Source organism: Piliocolobus tephrosceles, chromosome 10 (assembly GCF_002776525.5).
Source record: "Piliocolobus tephrosceles isolate RC106 chromosome 10, ASM277652v3, whole genome shotgun sequence".
Taxonomy (NCBI): Eukaryota; Metazoa; Chordata; class Mammalia; order Primates; family Cercopithecidae; genus Piliocolobus; species Piliocolobus tephrosceles.
The window spans coordinates 85,389,672-85,409,396 of NC_045443.1; the positions used below are offsets into that span (position 1 = coordinate 85,389,672).

Sequence of the window (19,725 nt, forward strand, 5' to 3'; positions counted from 1 at the left end):
GACAGGGTCTCACTGTGTCACCCAGGCTGAATTGTAGTGGCACAATCTTGGCTCACTGCAACCTCTGCCTTCCAGGCTGAAGTGATCTTCCCACCCCAGCCTCCCAAGTAGCTAGAACCACAGGTATGCACCAACACGCCCAGCTAATTCTCTATTTTTGTTAGATATGGGGTTTCACCATGTTTCCAAGACTGGTCTCAAACTCCTGAGCTCAAGAGATCCACCTGCCTCGGTCTCCCAAAGTACTCCAATTACAGGCATAAGCCACTGCACCCAGCCCACAGTTTTCATTTCTATCTGCTGCCTTGACAAAAAATAAATACCTATATTCCCATTTTCTTGAAAGTGTGTACACACAGCACCACTAGAAGCCAAAAACTATGCTTTATTACTCCACATATTATAAAGATGCTGTAAAATAAAATATTTCTAAGAACCCTGATTCCTTTCCCCAATAAATATTGAAAAAACTGATAATAACCATAAAATGCATGCAAACATAAATGAGACTTCCCAAAGTCTTAGTGAATTTCTAAGCTTTAATAAACTCAGAAGTATAAATACTACAAAGTTACAAAAACATCATTTTAAATGTTACATCATTTTAAATGTTAATTATTTATATTGCTTTCAAATGTGTTTCTCAGTTTAAAGAATAAATTTTTAAGTTTTTGTTTCAGTCCCTGCAGGTGGTTCATTTTGATGACAATTTTAAAAATTAAATTTACAAGTACTATACAAAACACAATTCTAAAAAGGGCAAAAAGAAATCAAAATTGGTTTTCAAATGATGTCTCTCTTTCACTTGTAAATATTTATGCTTCTGGAGTTACTAATTCCTTAAAATATCACTAAGACATTTGGAACACCATGTTATTCATTCACTGTTTTCTTAAGCTTGTCCTTTACTCCAATATAATCATATAATTTTTATTTTCATGGTAGGAAAATGTTTATTTTTCGGTTTGAATCTAGCAAACCTCAGCAGACAGATTTTGTAACTGCCAATTAAAACATTGTTCAACAACTGCCCTGAATAATAAACCCATCTTTGTCTCTTTCTACCACGCATTAAAGTGTATTTCTATTGGAATCCCTCTAACACATTCATCACCAAACTGTAAAGCTGGGACTTCGTTCAATTTATTTATACTTTATATGTTATCATTGCTGAGGGCCCAGCTTAAAATCCAGGTAAAGAAATAAGAAGTGAGGTTTCCTCCATAAAGAATATCGCAAAACAGAAATCAAAGGTACAATTTTCCTTCTCAATCTGTGCAATCTAACTTGGTTTACAATTAAAGAATGATTTTAATTGTCAAACTTTTAAATTTTATTAAAATGTTTGGAGTAATGCACGAAATGAATTCCAGACCTACATAAATACACTAGCTGTTGGTAATTTGCATTTTTATCAGTTTTGAAAGAGCACAATGTACTTCCTGCATCTTATTTTCAGAATTTGCATTTTTATCATCTTTGGCTATCCACTATGTAGCATGGAGTACTTGAGTATCTCATTCTTGGAATTTTCACTTTTGATTGTAAATCAGATGATGTCTGGCACTTTTTTCTCATTTTTCTCTTCTCTCGACCTCCAGGTTTACTTGCTCCCATTTCTTCTTGGCTCTAATAATAAAATACGCAAAATATTTCAATTATTTTCTTGTTTAATGCACCGATATTTTGTTCTTCTTTTGCTAATTTCTTGCCATAAATCTAAAGACAAAGAAAAACTAATCTTACTGTTTTAACTTATAAATTTTCAAAATGCCATTCAAATAGTCCACTTCTTTTTGATGCTTACTATGTTTTGCATTTGGATGGAGGGGTGGAAAAGAATGGAAGTGACACCGTATATAAGGCTGTCCTATGGGGCATGCAGAATGAACAGAATGAAGGCTCCGTCATATGGAGACAAGCACCTTCCTTCGCACCAGCAATATCCCTATTACAAAGGACATGTGGCCTCAAGAGAAGGTCACCAATGAGAATGACATCTCCAGTTGCCTTCAGCTCTTGCCCCTAATTCCCACAGACATGTGCATTCTCCTCTATTATTTCATTATCCCCACAGTATCCAATAACATTTTTCCAAAAGGCTTCTCCTGTCCATTTACACTTCTGTGGCCTTGGCTGCCAGGGCCCTAGAGGAACAGACTCATGGCAGCTTGTGTTTACTGCCTCCTTTCCTCCAGCAGTCCATCTGTCCACTGGGAAATGTTGAAAATGTTGCTCTGTGACCTTGCAGGAATATGTGCAAGAAGAAACATAAGCTAATCTTTCTCTTCCTATTCTGGTGATGACAACAATTGAGAAAGATAAACATTTTGAGGTTATGCATTTCCCAATCAAAAGAAAATAAGAAAACAATCTATTTCATTATAAAATCTAATTTCTTAAGTCCTCATTCTTCCTCTGCATGTAAATTTAGTCCAATTCAGTGATTTATTAGGCATCTCACTTTTATATTTCAGTCACATTCAGATTTAAACTTTTTTCTCAGGGTTCTCTGTACCCCACCTCCCTGCTACTGATCCTAATTTCTGGAAGTGGAACAGGAGAGAATGGTTGTTGCTGTGAGAGTGTTAGTAAGATAATATAATTGCAACAGTTCTGACATGGGTGGATCCTGTGCTGGGCTCTTATTTTTCTTTAATGGTGGTCTAGATACCCAGTCTAAGGTTTCTTGAAATTTAATGTGTATCTTAATCACCTGGGAACGTTGCTAAACATGCAGATTCTTATTCAGCAGGTCTGAGATGGAGATTCTACATTTTAAAAAAGCTCCCAGGTGATGCCATTGCAGCTAGTCCTCAGATCATAGTTTAGTTAACAAGGATTTGGTCAGTGGATGCTGGCTCAGTTTCTCCTTGGCTCTCTGACAGAAGCAATCTGTCGAGATTAGAGTTAAATACCGACCCACCCCAATATGGCTCAACAAGAGCCTCTTTCTGGTGCTTATCCTTTTAACCCCAGCCAGAAGACTTCATTTGGACCCACTGGCCCTCTCTCCCATGAACTCTCTCCCACTTGAGGCTCACAGGAATGTGAACTGCCCTCCCACGCAATCTTAGCACTCGAAAAATCCCAAGAAGCTGTCTCCAGGCCTCTCATATTAGACATGGCTTATCTTCCCCCTAACCCAGGTTTAACATTGAAAAATTTCTCATCAAAGCTTTTCTGCCTAGATTGCATCTGGGAACTGCAATACAGCCATTTAGTACCGGACATAGATGGTACAAGTATTATGTGCTGAAGTGACCCTTCCTTTCCCAAATCCTTCTATAATTCATGTTTATCTGGGATGGGAGGGGAGAAGGCTACTGAAAGACAAGAGAAGTCATTACGACACGGCTAAGGGAGGAGCACTTCCCTTAATACTCCAAATATCACCTCACCCATAAGAGGACAATAGGAGAAAAGGCTATAGAGCTCAACAATTTCAAGTTTCACCCAGGATTTTCATCAACTCTTCACCTCTTTCCCCACCCCCCAAATTCAGTGCTATCACATGTGAAAATTCACACAAAATTAGGAGAAAGTATAATCAATTAAATAGCACTGCAGCAGAGTTCTCTCGCAGCACAGTATGATTTGGGAAAGAAGGGGGAAAAATGGAAAACAGTTGTCCCCAGTATAAAACGTATAACACACATCTGTGCCTTGAGTCACAGTTGTAGTCAGTGGGAGTTCCCTAACTGGAACTTTTTCTAAAATGTTCAGTTGTCTGAGAAGTAATCGGAAGCATTTTATCCCCTGTAGATTTCCATATCTACCGAACCAGCCCAGGACAGTCTGGAAAAAGACACCAAGCTGTTCAGCAAAAGAACAACCTGAGGTCAGGGATACAACAAACCTCTACCCTGAGGAGGTCCCAAAGGAACCCCAGTCTCCTAGAGCACAGGGTTCCACAAGGAGGAGACCACAGTCCCTCAGAGCCTATTGGCTGAGAAATTTCATCTTGGATATCCTGTCAGCCTGTACCAGGCAATATTTGGCTATGGTAGATATAGCAAAGCTTTAATGTCTTATGTTGAAATAGTTTTATATATTTGCTTTGCAGCACAGCAAAAAATGCATCTTAGCATATTACATAATTGCTGCAATTACTGTTTGTTCCCCAGGAAAGAACTGTATAAAAACGTTTTTGGGTAACACAGAAAAATAGACAAAGAGGAACACAGTAAAACAGCAAAATTAAATTACTAGTAGACAAGATATCTACTAAACTCCAAGTAATTAAGTGTGCATATATATCTTGAAATTTGTATTTATCTTCATGTTTTCTAAAATACTCTTTGCACTTAAAAACTTATTCATTTTCGGAATTGCATTATATTAAAAACACTTACAAATAGTTACCTGGATATATCTTTCCACTTTTTGAATATGTTTTTGAAAAAGGAATTTGTTTTTGCCAGGCTGAATCATTATACAATGTTGACATATATTTGTCTAAGGGAAAAAAAATCTAGAATGAAATATTTCATACCTTTAAAATCACATTCCAAGGGTGTTTCAACGTTATAAACATCTCAGGGGTGAAGCTATTCTCTAAGTAATTCATTTTACCATTTCAAAGCTAAAGCATCAGGGATACAAGTGAGTTTATTAAGACCATTTAAGTTATAAATGAACATGGTTACAGATTCTTAATTGGTTGTTCAATGCTTCAAGTAAGGGTAAGCTACAGGAGAGTATGATATCTAAATGTAATAAAAACTTTCACTGCATTACTTCATCATAGTTTTGCATCAATTCTGCTAATGTTTATTATAGCCCTTATTTAAAAACTGTGAAACTATGAGGTACAGCCCAAGTCCCATGTCCTTCCATGAAGTGACTTCCATGGTCGCAGTAATTGGTATGATGCAATAGTGAACTCACTGCCCCAGACAGCCAAAGCATTTATATCCTGACCTGGTCCTTAAATACTTCTTTTTCTCTGACGTATCTACATTTCTATTACTATCTAACAATGTTATATTTGTGTTTTCAAATATTACTATGCAGCTGTGTTCTCAAAGCATGATCCATAAGACCAATAATTTGCATTTCTCTTGTGTTGACATTTGCACTAACGGTGCAAAAGCAATATAGAGTATGAACTCTGGCACCTTCACACAAACCTAGACATTCGCAACTGTTCTAGTACTCATTGTATTCTTCACAGCCATCCACTTGCAGTAAAACAATAATAACAATAACAATATCAATAAATAAAAGAATAGTAATAAATAAAATTAAAAATAAGATTCACCTAAGAATATCCTCATTCACAAATAGACATCCATATATCATTCTATTCTAAAGCAAAGAGAAAAATAATTTAAATAATGCAAATGTATATTGAAATTGTAAAAGAAATCTATACACCTACCATGTACCCATAAACTTTTGAAAAAATTTCTTAAATTATAGAAGAAACTAAGAAAGATATAGTCTTATGTTTCCATAAGTTCAAAATATTCAGAACTCCACTACCTAAACCATGAACTTGGAAAAATACAAACATGAAATCATATAGAATTGAGCAGCATTTTGTTAAGTTTAGAGAAGAGAAACCCAACTTCAAAAGAGCAAAATCCATCTGAGACACAGGAAGAAAGAGATGAAGAGATTTGATTCTCTTCTCCCCTGTAGTCTTGTACTTTCTGACATATAATGACTTTGCCTATTATTTGATGAAATGATTTAGAAGCAATCTATCCATGGTGAGAGAGATGAGAGGTTGTCAAATGGCAGTTAGCCCCCAAACTAACCCTTTCAGAAAATAATCATGAAGGCCTACAGAAAAGTCAAGGCACTGGCCTGACAGTGATAATTGAACAACACAGTTGGTGGAACAAGAAAATGTCAGCCATTCAAAAACAATCCTCCTGAGCAACATGAAGCTGTCCAGGAGGAACAAAGTGCAGTGCTCTGAGGAAAAAATTCTAGGGAGGTGTGATCTGAAGTCATCTGCACACAACATGAGCTTTCTTCCATATCCTTTAAATCATGTACAGGACTACACATGGAAGAAATCCTCTCACTAGTTTCTTTGGTGGTGATGGCCAGGGAAGGGAGTAGGTAGTAGTGAAGATTAGTCAAGCCATCAGGAAATTCCATGGGAATGCAAACCACAGACAAGAGAAAACCACATCAACAAAGGACCTCACCTGGACTGAGGTTGGGTTTGGGTTCCTTGTTAACATGGACTTTATTGTAGGACCCATGCATGGGCCTGCTGCGGGGAGGTGCATTCGACGCGACAGTCCTGACAGCATCTCTTTGAACGTAGATATAGGATGCATTCTCAGCATTTCGATTTTTATTGTTACGATGATAACTCATTTTATTTTGGGGACTTGGGACCTGTACTGCTGTAAAGAAAGGTGAGAGTGAGGAGTAAAACAGGCTGGTTTCACACCCGTAAATAACATATTGCCCTATAAGTACTTGAAGTTGAGTTGACCCTTAAAGTAACATTTACGTCACATGACAGTAATTTGTTTTTCAGGTAGAAGATATCTGTTATTGAATGTTTTTTTTTTTTAATTACAGTTTAGAAATATCACATATATGGACACCTTACCTCTCCTCATTCCAGAGTCAGGAAAGTTCTTTGGTTCATCATAAATCCATTTTCTTTTTTTCACACCTTTAAAATGAGGCTTCTTCACTGGCTGGACATCATTCACTTGAAAATATACAAATTTTACAGTTTTTTAAGAGATGCTTTCATCTCTGAAATTACTGTAGGTGATAATTACATATCTGTGTATCCACATGTCAAGCAAGAGGAAAAAATAGATTCTAATACTTTACTTCTTAGAACAAAAGGTGATTTATTTTTAAGTGCCAAAAAAAATCTATCTTAGAAATAGATTGATGAAATAACCTTCAATAAGTAGCTTTCCTCAAAGAAAAATACTTTCCTCCAAAGGAATGTGTGGATTCTTTTAAAAGAACATAAAATTGCATTCAAAATATAATTATAAATCTCATTATAATGCTATTGTTAAGTGGTTTTAGAACTCTTATTTTCAACATCAATCTTTCTGTACTTTTTTAGCCAAAACCACTACTTCTTAAGAAGTTGGATTAACATAAAATACTTTCCGTGAATTTTACCGTATTCTTTTAAGCTCTTAAGTTGGGTATACAGATAGTTTGGTCAAGATCCAGCAATCAGAATTTATAAGTTCTAAGAATATTAAATTTTTCACTTTTTGTTTGTATATTTTTAAATCAAAAATTTTATATGTATTTTCAATTTTTCAGGAATTTCTATGGTACATATCTCCAGTGAATCTTAAAACAGTTTTGTAGAGGAGACACTCTGTTACTTCACTGTGCAGAGCTCCTGAAAATTCACAAGTGACCACTGCACAGAGAAACTGAACATCAGGTATACAGTGTAGATTACACTAGTTCTCTACAGTAAATGAATTAATCTTTCTGTGCCCTAACTCTCAGCTTAAGCTTTAAGTCCTCAATAAAGCTCTGATTCACTGTCTCCTCCTCAAATATAATGCCCTGATCCACTCCCACACTTCCAGTGCAAGGATTTGGAGTCCATATTTTTAACAAGTGCCACTAAACTGGGCTTCTTGAGGGCAAATAACAAGTATTCCCATCAGTGCCAGGCTGCGATCCAAGAATATTATAGGGGTTCAATAAATAAAATAAGGAACAGAAGGAAGGGAAGGGATCAGGAAGATTCACAAGTCTTAACTGTATCAAGAGAAGTAGCTTACTGAACTGAATGTCAAGGAGAAGCCAAACTAATAAAAACTAATCCAAAACATAATAAAGAGCTGCCAATGTATTATTCCACTATGGGTACAATTTAAAATGTTATGCTAGAGAATCTTCCAAACAGGTAGTGTATTATTAATTTTAATACCAAAATTAAACTAGTGGGAGAGCATATAACTTACTAGGACCTACATCACAGTTCATTGTCAGAGTTAGTTAGTAGAGGATATTTTGTCTTTAATTCTTAGTTCTGAATAATTTTCAAACCTTTTTTGTTTCTTTTTTAAAAACCTATTTTAAATAAGCAAAACAAATCCATGGTAAGACAAATATATCTAAGGCCAAAAAGTGATAGAGCTAATGTCTCACTTGAAGAGGGGTCCTCTCTGCACTTCATACTGATATTCTCAGTAGCATTTAATACATGCGTTGTAGGTACTAGTCGGGTAGTTAGGGAACGCTTTGGATGAGGACTGTCCTTGTTATCTTTTAAAGCAAATTAAGAAAATAAAATGTCAATATTAGTTTTTAAAAAGCATTTCAGTTGGCATTTCACTATTCAAACATTACTTGATGGGAACATCTCTTTAAAATAATGTATATATTTATGAATTGTGAGAAAAGCATCATTAACATTCCCTAGTTGCCACATGGATTTCAAAATGTCATCAGTAACAAAACAAAACTCTGAATCTATAGCCATCATTTTCAATATGTAAATAAAAACTCGTGGCAGTATTTTCAATATCTCCATACAAAAGATTTAAAAGGTTTTACGTTTTTACATTGAATGGTCCCATTTAAATTGGGGTTCTGAAAATATTTTCAATGTAACAACTTTAACCTGCTATATGCATTGGATCAGGACTCCTTAGTAGGGCTTTCCACAATTATGAAAATGTTCTAAATCTGTGCTGCTCAATATGGCAGTCACTAGCCTCCTCTGACTATTGAGCACATGGAACGTGGCTAGTGCCAATGAAAAGCTGAAGTTTTTATTTTACTCAGCTTTAACTTAAAGAGTCATACATAGTTGGTGGCTACCATATTAGAATAGCTTTCAGAGTTTCTTTGATGGGCTAGAGAAAACCTTTCCATCTCTGAGTGAGAAAATGAGAGAAAGATTTACAATTTTCCACAAAAATAATTTGATCACAGGCAACCTTTCCTATGCTTGAGAATATTTAATGGTAGAGATGGTAGATAAAATGGGTTTACATTTTGATTGAGAGTATGTGAAGCCCCCTAATTACAGGACAGCTGTGCTTTAAGTCTGTGACTGAGAGGCACTCAGCAGAGAGATACCAGCTGGTGGATTCTAAGTACAGTTAAGGGCAATGTAAAATTATAGGGGATGCATTTTATCATATCTCTTGATTATTCACAGACTAGTGTTAGCAATAATTATAAAATACGAAGTCTTTTTGAGATTAAACTCTTCACAATGTTCACAAACAATGTTTTCTAACAAAATTCATTTATACTGATATTATAAATTAAAGGACTTGGTGTTGCCATTTAAGAGAGCCAATAACTTTAGAACTAGCAATACTAGAAATTATATAGTCCAACAGGCTATTTTTCAGATAAGAAAACTAAAGAAAGATAAATTGTCATGGTCATACAATTAGGGACAGAGCCAGGACTGGATCTTAGAGCTCTTGACTCCTATTCAGTGTATATTTCGATTTATTACCATTCCTCTTATATTGGTTTTTATAACAAGCAAGCTTATCTTTAACTTGTCTAGCCAAATTACGAATGTATCAAAATTATATAATAATTAATTACCTTTAGTATTTGAACATTTTGATATGGTGATTTCTTTCTCTTCAGTTAAAGCTTCACTTTCATTGACTCCAAGAAATATGACCCTCTGTGGAACATAACAGTCACCTCCTATGACAAAACCTTACTGTCAGTGGCAACAATGGCAGGAAGTGATACAAACTAGCTTTCAATACAGGAACATTTTCTACAATACCCCTTTTGTCCACCTTTCTTTGAACACTTCTCAGGGATACCATATCCATCTCCATACATTTATATGCTTAGATTAATACATGAGTATTAATATATATGTATATGAATACACAGTATGTAAACTTACATATAGATCATTGAAAGAAAATTAAGAGTCAACAAAATTTTCCTTAATGTATAATAATCTTTAGTCCTACCCTTGAGAGATACTCAGAGTAAATGTAATTTATCTTCCATATAACATCTTCAGATATATTAAAGCAGTTTCCATATTTCCCCAAGGACTTCTATTTTCCATGATAAATATCCATAGTTGCTTTAACTTTACATACAAAATTCCAATATTCTTCACCATACAAGTTACCTTTTCTTAACATAAAATATTTGTTTCAAACAACCTTATTTTAAAATGACAACCAAATGTGAACCAAGCTGTGGAGAAATCAGCAGAACTATTAAAATAATATTTGCCATTCATGGAGTCATTTTCTAGGAATCAGACCCTTTACTGAGTACTTTAAATCACATTTAACTATCTTTCTATACTGCTTCTAATAATCCAATGTGACTTTACCATTGCTATTTGGTAGTGAAAACACATTCCTAAATTGTAAAGCATTGTGGCCAAAAAAACTCACTCTATTTTCCTCTCAAAAACTCCATCATATTGGGATTTTCCCAACTCAAAGAAAAACCACCATTTAATGGTTTGTACCTAAATATAAGAATGTATGTTTACCATTGCTTGAAGTTACCCTGCAAAATTTGGCTCATTGTTCCAACAAATTAACCTCCAGTTAACTGTAAATCATATAAACATGTCTACCTTCACCCAGTCATTCAGGGCATTTAAACGTATCACCCTTTATTCTATAAGTATTTGTTGAGTGCACATAACGTGCCAGGCATTCTACTACAGAGATTTATCTATAGTGATTGATTATATGCAGTTCCTGGCCTCAAGGAGCTTACACAAAACCAGTGATAAAAATGTCAAAAATATTTTTGGTTTCTGCCATGACCAAAATAGCTTTTATCGGAATAACTGTCATCCTAAAACAACTATAAAATACCAAAACAAGCTGATTGGAAAACCACCCAATGCATGTGACTGCAATGCCTGAGAGCAATGGAGGGACACAAAGTCAATTATAGGTTCACATTCACCATGGTTTTTTTCCCTGAAGGAGTTACACTCCACACTCACTACAGATTTTTCCCTGAAAGCATGTCTAATTCATCATGTAAGGAAATAACAAGCAGAAAGTGACACCAAGGAGGTGAAAAAGAAAGAGCCGAAAAGTCTGGGACTGTCTAATTGGCTTAAAATTGAGGGGGGAATGGAAAAGGAAGAACAACAAAGAAGTTCCTCTGAAATAGGCATACAACTCCCTTTAAATTGTTATCTGACTCCCACACTTTTCAAGTACAGAGTGGAACCCCAGGAAATAAGCAAAAATAGCATCTGGGAGGCTAAAAACTGGTCAGAGATTTCAGCATCTACATGCTGCTTGGGAGGTAAATTTTGCCATTCAAGCCTTGCCAGAGTAGAGGTATCTTGGTGAACATCCCATGTCTCAGTTGATAACCCAGTAAAGCAATGTTTTAGGGGTAAGGGTCTTATCCTAGGAATAAGGACTATACCTTCAAAGAAAGGAAAAATAATGTATCATCTACTACATCATCCTTAATAAAGCCCAAAACTAGTCCTTCACAGAATCAAGGTGGCCTGCCAGAAGAAAAGTTTCTCTGTGGAGAAATAACATCATTCATACACTATGTAATTTTTATCCATATTGTTCAGCATCAAATACAATATTAGAAGGCACAGTGAGACAGAACAATTGAGCAAAAACCTGAGGAAAATGAAAGATACCCAAACATAATCAAACAGGAAGTTGCAAAAAAATAACAGGAACGTTATCAAAATAGAGAACTGAATTTAAGTAGATAATCAATAAGAAGGTCAAATAGAAGATTAGAATTTAAAATATGGATTAAAGAGCAGAGAGGAAGAGAATTAGTGAACAGGACAGTAGGTTGTCAGAAAGTATCCAGATTTATCTATAGAAATCAATAAGAAAAAAAAAAAAAACATTCAAAATGGGCTAGAGACTTAAAAATGCACCAGACAAAGGAAAAAGTCAAAATGGCCAATAAGTTTATGAAAAGGTGCTCAACATTATGAGTGATCAGGGAAATACAAATTAAAACTACAATGATGTACCACTAGCCACCCACCAGAAAGGCTAAAGGTAAAGGACTGAAAATACTAACTGTGGGTAAGGACACAGAGCGAGCTAATCTCAAAGAAAAGCTGTGCATATGGCCTTTAGAAGACATGTTCAAGAATGTTAATAATAGTCCCAAACTGGAAATACTGTCCGTCAAATCCCAATGTCAATACTCATGGTCCTTTCATGCATTGTTTTTATGTTTGTTTGTTTGTTTGCAAACGTATGCAGAGTGGTGGAAATTTTGAATTGCTGGACCCACACATTCCTAGCTGAGGTCTAGCAATAGCAATGCTCAGCATTCTCATTTCAGTTCATACAGAGATGACCAGAGAATGGCTGGAGACCGGAGGAGGCAGCGCAGCACAGTGGAAGAAGCTCTGGCTCTGGGGAGAGGTGGAAGGGGTTTGAATCCCAGTTCTGAGGCTTGTTGGTGGGGCAACCTCAAGACAGTCACTTAAGACTTCTGACCTTTGTTTTCTCTTTTGTAAAATAAGGAAAACAGAATATACCAGAATGAGTAATTTCTACGATTTAAGATTATAATGTGTGTGAGATGTATGTATATGTGTGTGTGTACATATCTCCCCGAGGAGCAATGGTTCAGTGTTTGCTAATTCAGTGTTCATGTCAACTTTATAGAACACAGCTACCAGGAATAACAATAATCAATTGTGATTGTGTTTGTGTGTGTGTCGACTGTGTGTGTACATATACTATATACATAGAGAAATGCCCATGTGTGTTTTTATATATATATGTACACGTAACAGTATATGTCTTATATGTAAATATGTGTGAGTATATGTGGTATATATCTATCTATGTATAGATATTTAGGGCAAAGGAAAAAAAAAGATACTGCTACAATCAACGGCATGGATCAGTCTAATACAAAGAGCATTAAGTAAAAGAATCCAAACTAAAAGAGTTCAAACTGTGTATTTCCACTTATATAAAGGTCAAAAAATGCAAAATTAGCCTATAGTAATAGCGATCAGAATAGTGGTTACCATTGGGAGAAGACTATTGACTTGGAGAGAAGGAGCCATCTGGAGTACCATAAATATGGTTATACTGATACATACACAAGTAAAATTTTAACAAGCTATTCATTTCAATCTGTGAACTTTATTAAAGTGCAATAACACATTAAAATAATATTAAGACAAGACAATGCCTCAAGTATTTTTCTTGAAATGAATACTAACTCATTAATTATAATTTCAGTTTTGATCATCTTCATTTCAAAGATGTCTTATGAATACAGGAGCCTAAATATGTTTAGAGATATGTATCATTCACATATACCCAGAAGATTCTTTTATCCAGTGACACAGAGAACATTATGATGCCTGGAAAATCAACAAGCCTGACTATACCAGAATTTAGTATACCAGATAATAGAATTTTTTAAATATTCTTTTGATATGGCTTTCCAACTAGTTCAGTACTCTAACGATATTATTAATATTAGATAGACTAATGACAATAAATGACATTCTCACATTTTCTAACTCCCAACAAAGTAGGAAATAAATTATTAATGTTACAATGTGAAGGAAAGTTTATTTTAATATGAAAACATTAGTTTATCAATGGTTGAAAATAACCTTTTATTAACCAAAAAAGCAACCTGATTTAATGATATTTCAACAAACTGTTTAATTAGAACTGCTCAGGTTAAGTGGATCCCACTTATATAGGTTATATAGACAGTGTGAACTCTGTTGGGAGAAACTGCCAGTGTTTCTAATTTGTAGCTAAAATGTATTGCTTCAAGGCAACCAAACAATGACAGTTAGACTAAAACAGCTAGACTAAAACTGCTGCAGATATAAGAAAGGAGAAGAAATAATCATATTACTTTAGCACCAAAATAAAAAAAAAAGGTGGAGGCGCACACAGAAGAAAATGGCTGACACCAGAACAGCAGAAAGTATCACCAATATGCCTAAGAGATACTGGTACTTATTGATACCTGCTCTCAACCTCCTTCCTACTCCTCACACACATTCTTCCTACCAGCCACACCTTTGAACCTCCCCACAAAGTGTCTATATATTTTCAAAACAAACGCTTGGAATTTTCAGTTCGAAAGACAGATTTTCCAACATGTTTATGCTAAAAAGTAGTTCCAAAATATTTAAACTATAATACACAGTTAGAAAGTGATGACAAATGATACATATTTCAATATAGCTCCTTTAAAGTAGACTTTAAGTAAACTGGACTCGGTAGCTCATGCCTGTAATCCCAGCACTTTGGGAGGCCAAGGCAGGCAGATCACCTGAGGTCAGTAGTATGAGACCAGCCTGACCAACACGATGAAACCCCATCTCTACTAAAAATACAAAAATTAGCCGGGGGTGGTGGCACGCACCTGTAGTGCCAGCTACTTAGGAGGCTGAGGCAGGAGAATCACTTAAACCCGGGAGACAGAGGTTGCAGTGAGCCGAGATCGCACCACTGCACTCCAGCCTAGGCGACAGAGTGAGACTTCCGTCTCATTAATTAATTAATTAGTTAATTAATTTTTAAAAAGTAGACTCAATCAAATGATGTATTAAGTGCCTCCTTCATTTATAGCTCTGTTATAGTATATTACAGCACATACATAATACCTGAATTCATTATAGTCTGGAGTTGAGCCTACACACAGACACACACACACACACACACACATGCACACACACACAGGTTTCTCATTAAAATATGTAAAATGGAATGTCTTACACACTGAACACAAATTTGTACAAGGTATTTGGCAGAGATTTTGGTCTCTGAAAGCAACTGATTTTGTGATATACCTCCAATTCCTTGTGTTAAACATGGCATAGACAAAAAAAGAAAATTAGTTGTAAAAGATAAAATTCAGACTCATTTATTATGTGATGATATATTCAGAGTCAATCAGTAATAAATTAACTCACCTCCATTTTCAAAAGCAGCAATGTCAGTCTTTGGTTTCCCGTGCAATGATGTTTTTATTTCACTTTGCCTTTCATATTGGCTAAGTTTTGTCGGAACTGTAAGACTATCTCCTAGAAATAAGAAGAAAAAAGTCACCCCAGTAATTGGTAGATGCTTAAATAAGAAATTTATGATAGAATTCATGATGAAAGTAAAAAAAGCTTTAAAGTTAATGCAAGTATTGTTTGCACCGTGATCTGATAAACAATAAATTCATAAATACATGAGTTTTAAATTCTGTGTCAATAAAGAAGTAAGCAAGTACAGTCTCCTATTTGGATTACTTATTCAATGGCAATTTAAAAATTGTAAGCAATCTAATACTATTATATATACATAATGTATTTAGTTTGATATGTTTCTCATATAAGAAATTTTATAATATTGCTTTGGATTTTATGTGTTCACCATGAACAATCAGATAAAAAGTATTAGAGTCACTATTGACTACAAAATGCTAATTACACTGATAATTAAATAATACTCTCAGCTTTCCTCAGGCATTTCTGGATAATTTTCTTCTAAAATAAACTATTAAAAGCAGAATAGAAGAGACATGATAACCTAATGCAATGTGTGATTCTGGATTGGATCCGAGCTAGACCAGGGGAAAAATGTATTTTACTATAAAAGACATTAATGGCATAATTGATCAAATTTGTGGGAAAAGAAGGTTGCAAATGATATTGTATCAGTGGCCATTTTCTGATTTTTGTATTTATATTACAGTTATGTAAACGCAAAGAGCTATCATGTCTGTAACTTATTCTCTCAAACAGGTCAGAAGATTATAATAACAATGTGTGTATTTAGAGAGACTGAAAATTCAAATGTGGTAAAATGCTAACGTTTGAAGGAAATCTAGGTGAAGGGTATGTAGGAATTAACTGAAACTATTTAAAAATAAAAAGCCTTTAAAAGCATAATATAAAGCAAAACTACATATAATTGTCTTTATAATCTGCTATTTTTAATGTTCATTGCTAACTTGTTTTCTTCTTTTGTTTTTGTTTCCTTTTGTTTTTTCTCCTCTAAGTAGTGCGGGCCTGCAATCTGTCCTTCCCTATATGGCCCCCAAGTCTTGTGGACTCTTCTCCATCTGATGATGTCTTGCTGCCACCTACCGCCTTATGTTGGAATAGTTCGCTATAAACACTTGTACATATTGCAGATATTTATCCGTAGTAAATCAGATTCTCCAAAGGTAAGCACCATAAAACGCAAAGCCTTCTACTTGTCCTCCAGCATGGCCCCTGAAATAGCCTAGTCTACAGAAGACTCTCATTCAATGACGGAATAATCTCTGTTCCGCCACTAGCGTCATTCTGTGATCTCTCTTTCGTTCTTCTTGGGCTAGGCTTACTTTTCTATTCAGAAAGAAAAATCTAGACCTCTTTCACAGGGGGAATTTTTTTACAAAGACAAATAAAATGATAGAAGCAAATTATTTACAGGATTACCCCATGGAGTGTGTAGTGTCATTATGTGTTAATGAAGTCTATTCATTCTGTCACCTCTCTAGAATAACATAATCCCATTAATAGCAGCTTTGGGTCATTCAATACAAACACCTTCTTCTAGATCTCAGTTATGATGTATTATCACTTTATTCTTCTGTACATCATACTAAATAATTTAGTCTATCACACTAAGTATCTCTTACATATCACTATGAATGCTGCCTTTTCATTTCTTACCTTCTTGCAATTCACTGCCATTTTCCAAAGGCTTTTCTAACTCTTTTTCTGCTGTAGGTGCCATGCTTTTTGATGATAAAATATCTGGAGGAGTATGAAATCTGTAGTATTCCCCTAATCAACCATAAGAAAAGTAATGGTTAGTGTATTTATCACATCAAGTATCAGAAAATACAAAAATTATGTTTGATTTCTTACCAGATTTATAACACATCTCCTTTATTGCTCTTTTTTCTTCAATTTCTTCAGGGGTCTTTGTCCATAAACTAGAAGCATCTATAGGATATATATTTTTTAAATTAAATTGTCCCAAAGCCAAATAATCTGAAAATTTATAAACCAGAAAGGAAAATCCCAAATACTGTTCTCATGGATAGATTACTTTTTTATATTTTTAAAATCAATAATTTTTCATACTAGTAAATATTTCAAATTGCTACATTTTAAGTATTGAAAACAATGTCAAGAGAAAACAAAGGGCTATGTATTATGTATTTTGAAATGGGACGCTGAATGTATAGACTCAGTGTTGAGATGGTGTATGTTTATCTCGAGGTTGAGGTAGGCATGAAAGACATGGAGCTTCAGCACACAGAAACAGTAATAAATAGCTCTGTGTATTCCTAAGCACAGAAACTATGGTGGCCCATAGTCCATAGAAGGACATATTCCAACACAAAGATAGATTGAGAGTCTTTCTTCATGCTTATCTTATATATACACACTTTCTGGCACCACTGTGCTGGGTTGCTACGGGAGGCAAAGGATGAACTAAAATGCAAAGACATGGGTCTTAAGCCTGTTCATACTCTTGTGAGGATGACTTAGAATAATGCAGATAACAGTGATTTATAGATTGTTAACTACTACATAGATCTCTATAACTTCAAGGATTAAATGTGAAACTGATATATTATTAACACATACGTAGATCTCTATAAGCACCTACAGATATTTAAATATATATGTATAAAGTACTGGGATACATGTGCAGAACGTGCAGGTTTGTTACATAGGTACACACGTGCCATGGTGGTTTGCTGCACCCATCAACCCTCTACATTAGGTATCTCTCCTAACGTTATCCCTCCCCGGCCCCCCACTCTTGGACAAGCCCTGGTGTGTGATGTTCCCCTCCTCGTGTCCATGTGTTCTCATTGTTCAATTCCCACCTACGAGTGAGAACATGTGGTGTTTGGTTTTCCATTCTTGTGTTAGTTTGCTGAGAATGATGGTTTCCAGCTTCATCGATGTCCCTGCAAAGGACATGAACTCATCCTTTTTTATGGCTGCATAGTATTCCATGGTGTATATGAAGCGCCAATATATACTTAAGCATCACATCTGTCTCCCAGCCATCATGCAACAAAAACTTTCCAATCCAAAAGATCATAAATATGTTACACTTAGAACATAATTAATTAAATTTGTTTAATACAATTATAATTATTTTCTCAGCAAAATCTGCCTTATATATTACATCACAAACCCTTATAGTTAAACACATATGTAGAAAATGTTGTGAGGTTTTTGAATGTGCATTGTAAACCTGAAAAAAGATCTACTAACCATTTTGTTCATCCACTTCCTCTTCTTCCTCAAAATTAGTTTTTAAAACTAAAGGATGGTGGATCGGTCGTGATACATTTTCCTGAGGTTTCAGAGGTTCCTGACTCTGGGTTTGGAGTGGAATTCCTTCCTGACTTTCTTTCTGTAGTGTGATATCTGCAGAGAAAATGCAACATTTCAGTCTGTTCAAGATACATGTGATGATAAGTACATTTAATAATCAATCATTGCCCTCCTAATTAACTATATATTATTTTAAAATGTGTACAATAATAATACAATAATGGATTGTGTTTCCACACACTAGCAATGATTAAACTGAAAATGAAATGAAAAATAATCCCATTTACAATAGCATCAAAGAGAAAAAATATTTAGGAATTAATTTTAACATAAGGTGCAAAAATTTATATTCTGAAAAAGATTGCTGAAATAAGAAAAAATATTGTTGAAAGAAGTTAAAGAAATGTTGAAACGGAAATATATCCTTGTTTATGGATTGATTTGTGGTTGGTATGGCAATATTTTCCAAATTAATCTACAGGTATGATACAACTCTTATCAAAATCCCAATGGACTTATTGACAAAAATTGAGATGTCGATTCTAAAATTTATATGGACATTACTACAAAACTAAAGTAATCAAGACTATCTATCTGGACTAGCATAAAAATAAAAGTACATCTATATATCATTGGAATGGGATTGCAAGACAAGAACTAAATATTTACATGAATCCATTTATGCTTAACTGATTTTCAACAAGGGTACATAGACCATTCAATGGGGGAAAGAATAGTATTTTCAACAAATGTTGCTGGGATGACTAGATTTCCACATGCAAAGCAATTAAGTTGCACAACTTCATCACATTAGAAACAAAAATTCATGCAAAGTGGATCTAAGAACAAAATGCAAAAGCTGCAACTATACAACTCATAGAAGAACCTTTAGGTCATGCAAAGCTTTTTTAGATATGACACCAAAAGAACAAGCAATTAATGAAAATAGCCAGCCCCCTAGCACATGGAGGTGAGCCGTGAAAGCACCTGTCAACAAGGTCCAGATTTTGCTGGAAAGAGTTTCCAGCCCTCTCAGCCAGAGAATGAAGAAACACTCAGAACCCCAAGGTGGCACAGAGAGAATAAATGAGATCCAGCCTGGGCAACATGGCAAAACCCTATCTCTGCAAAAAATACAAAAATTAGCCAGGTGTGATGGCGCACACCTGGAGTCCCAGCTACTCAGGAGGCTGAGGTAGAAGTATCACTTGAGTCCAAGAGGTTGAGGCTGCATTTAGCTGAGATCATGCCACTGCACTCTAGCCTGAGCAACAGAGCAAGACTCCGTTTCAAAACAAAAACAAACAAAGCCAAATGAGATATCACTTCATACTACAATGATTACAATGATTAATTTTTTTAATTAATTAATTTATTTATTTTTTTTTTTTTGAGACGGAGTCTCACTCTGTCGCCCGGGCAGGAGTGCAGTGACCGGATCTCAGCTCACTGCAAGCTCC

At 35.1% G+C, this 19,725-nt stretch overlaps 1 protein-coding gene across 2 annotated transcripts in view; it reads right to left on the bottom strand.

The window, feature by feature from the left end:
* Window positions 1–1,309: 1,309 nt before the first annotated feature.
* Window positions 1,310–19,725, bottom strand: part of C10H12orf50 (chromosome 10 C12orf50 homolog) — a 32,103-nt gene continuing 13,687 nt past the window's right edge. The window contains exons 4-13 of one of the 2 annotated variants that reach the window (XM_023221581.3): window positions 18,203–18,358; window positions 16,832–16,909; window positions 16,634–16,747; window positions 14,897–15,007; window positions 9,538–9,645; window positions 8,116–8,232; window positions 6,581–6,685; window positions 6,165–6,368; window positions 4,366–4,458; window positions 1,453–1,629 (exon numbers count right to left, since the gene is read on the bottom strand). In XM_023221581.3, coding sequence (XP_023077349.1) covers window positions 1,604–1,629; window positions 4,366–4,458; window positions 6,165–6,368; window positions 6,581–6,685; window positions 8,116–8,232; window positions 9,538–9,645; window positions 14,897–15,007; window positions 16,634–16,747; window positions 16,832–16,909; window positions 18,203–18,358 — 1,112 coding nt within the window. In that variant the 3' untranslated portion in view covers window positions 1,453–1,603. Of the gene's footprint in view, window positions 1,630–4,365; window positions 4,459–6,164; window positions 6,369–6,580; window positions 6,686–8,115; window positions 8,233–9,537; window positions 9,646–14,896; window positions 15,008–16,633; window positions 16,748–16,831; window positions 16,910–18,202; window positions 18,359–19,725 lie in introns of both variants that reach the window. The other variant, XM_026454607.2, reaches the window with a different exon arrangement.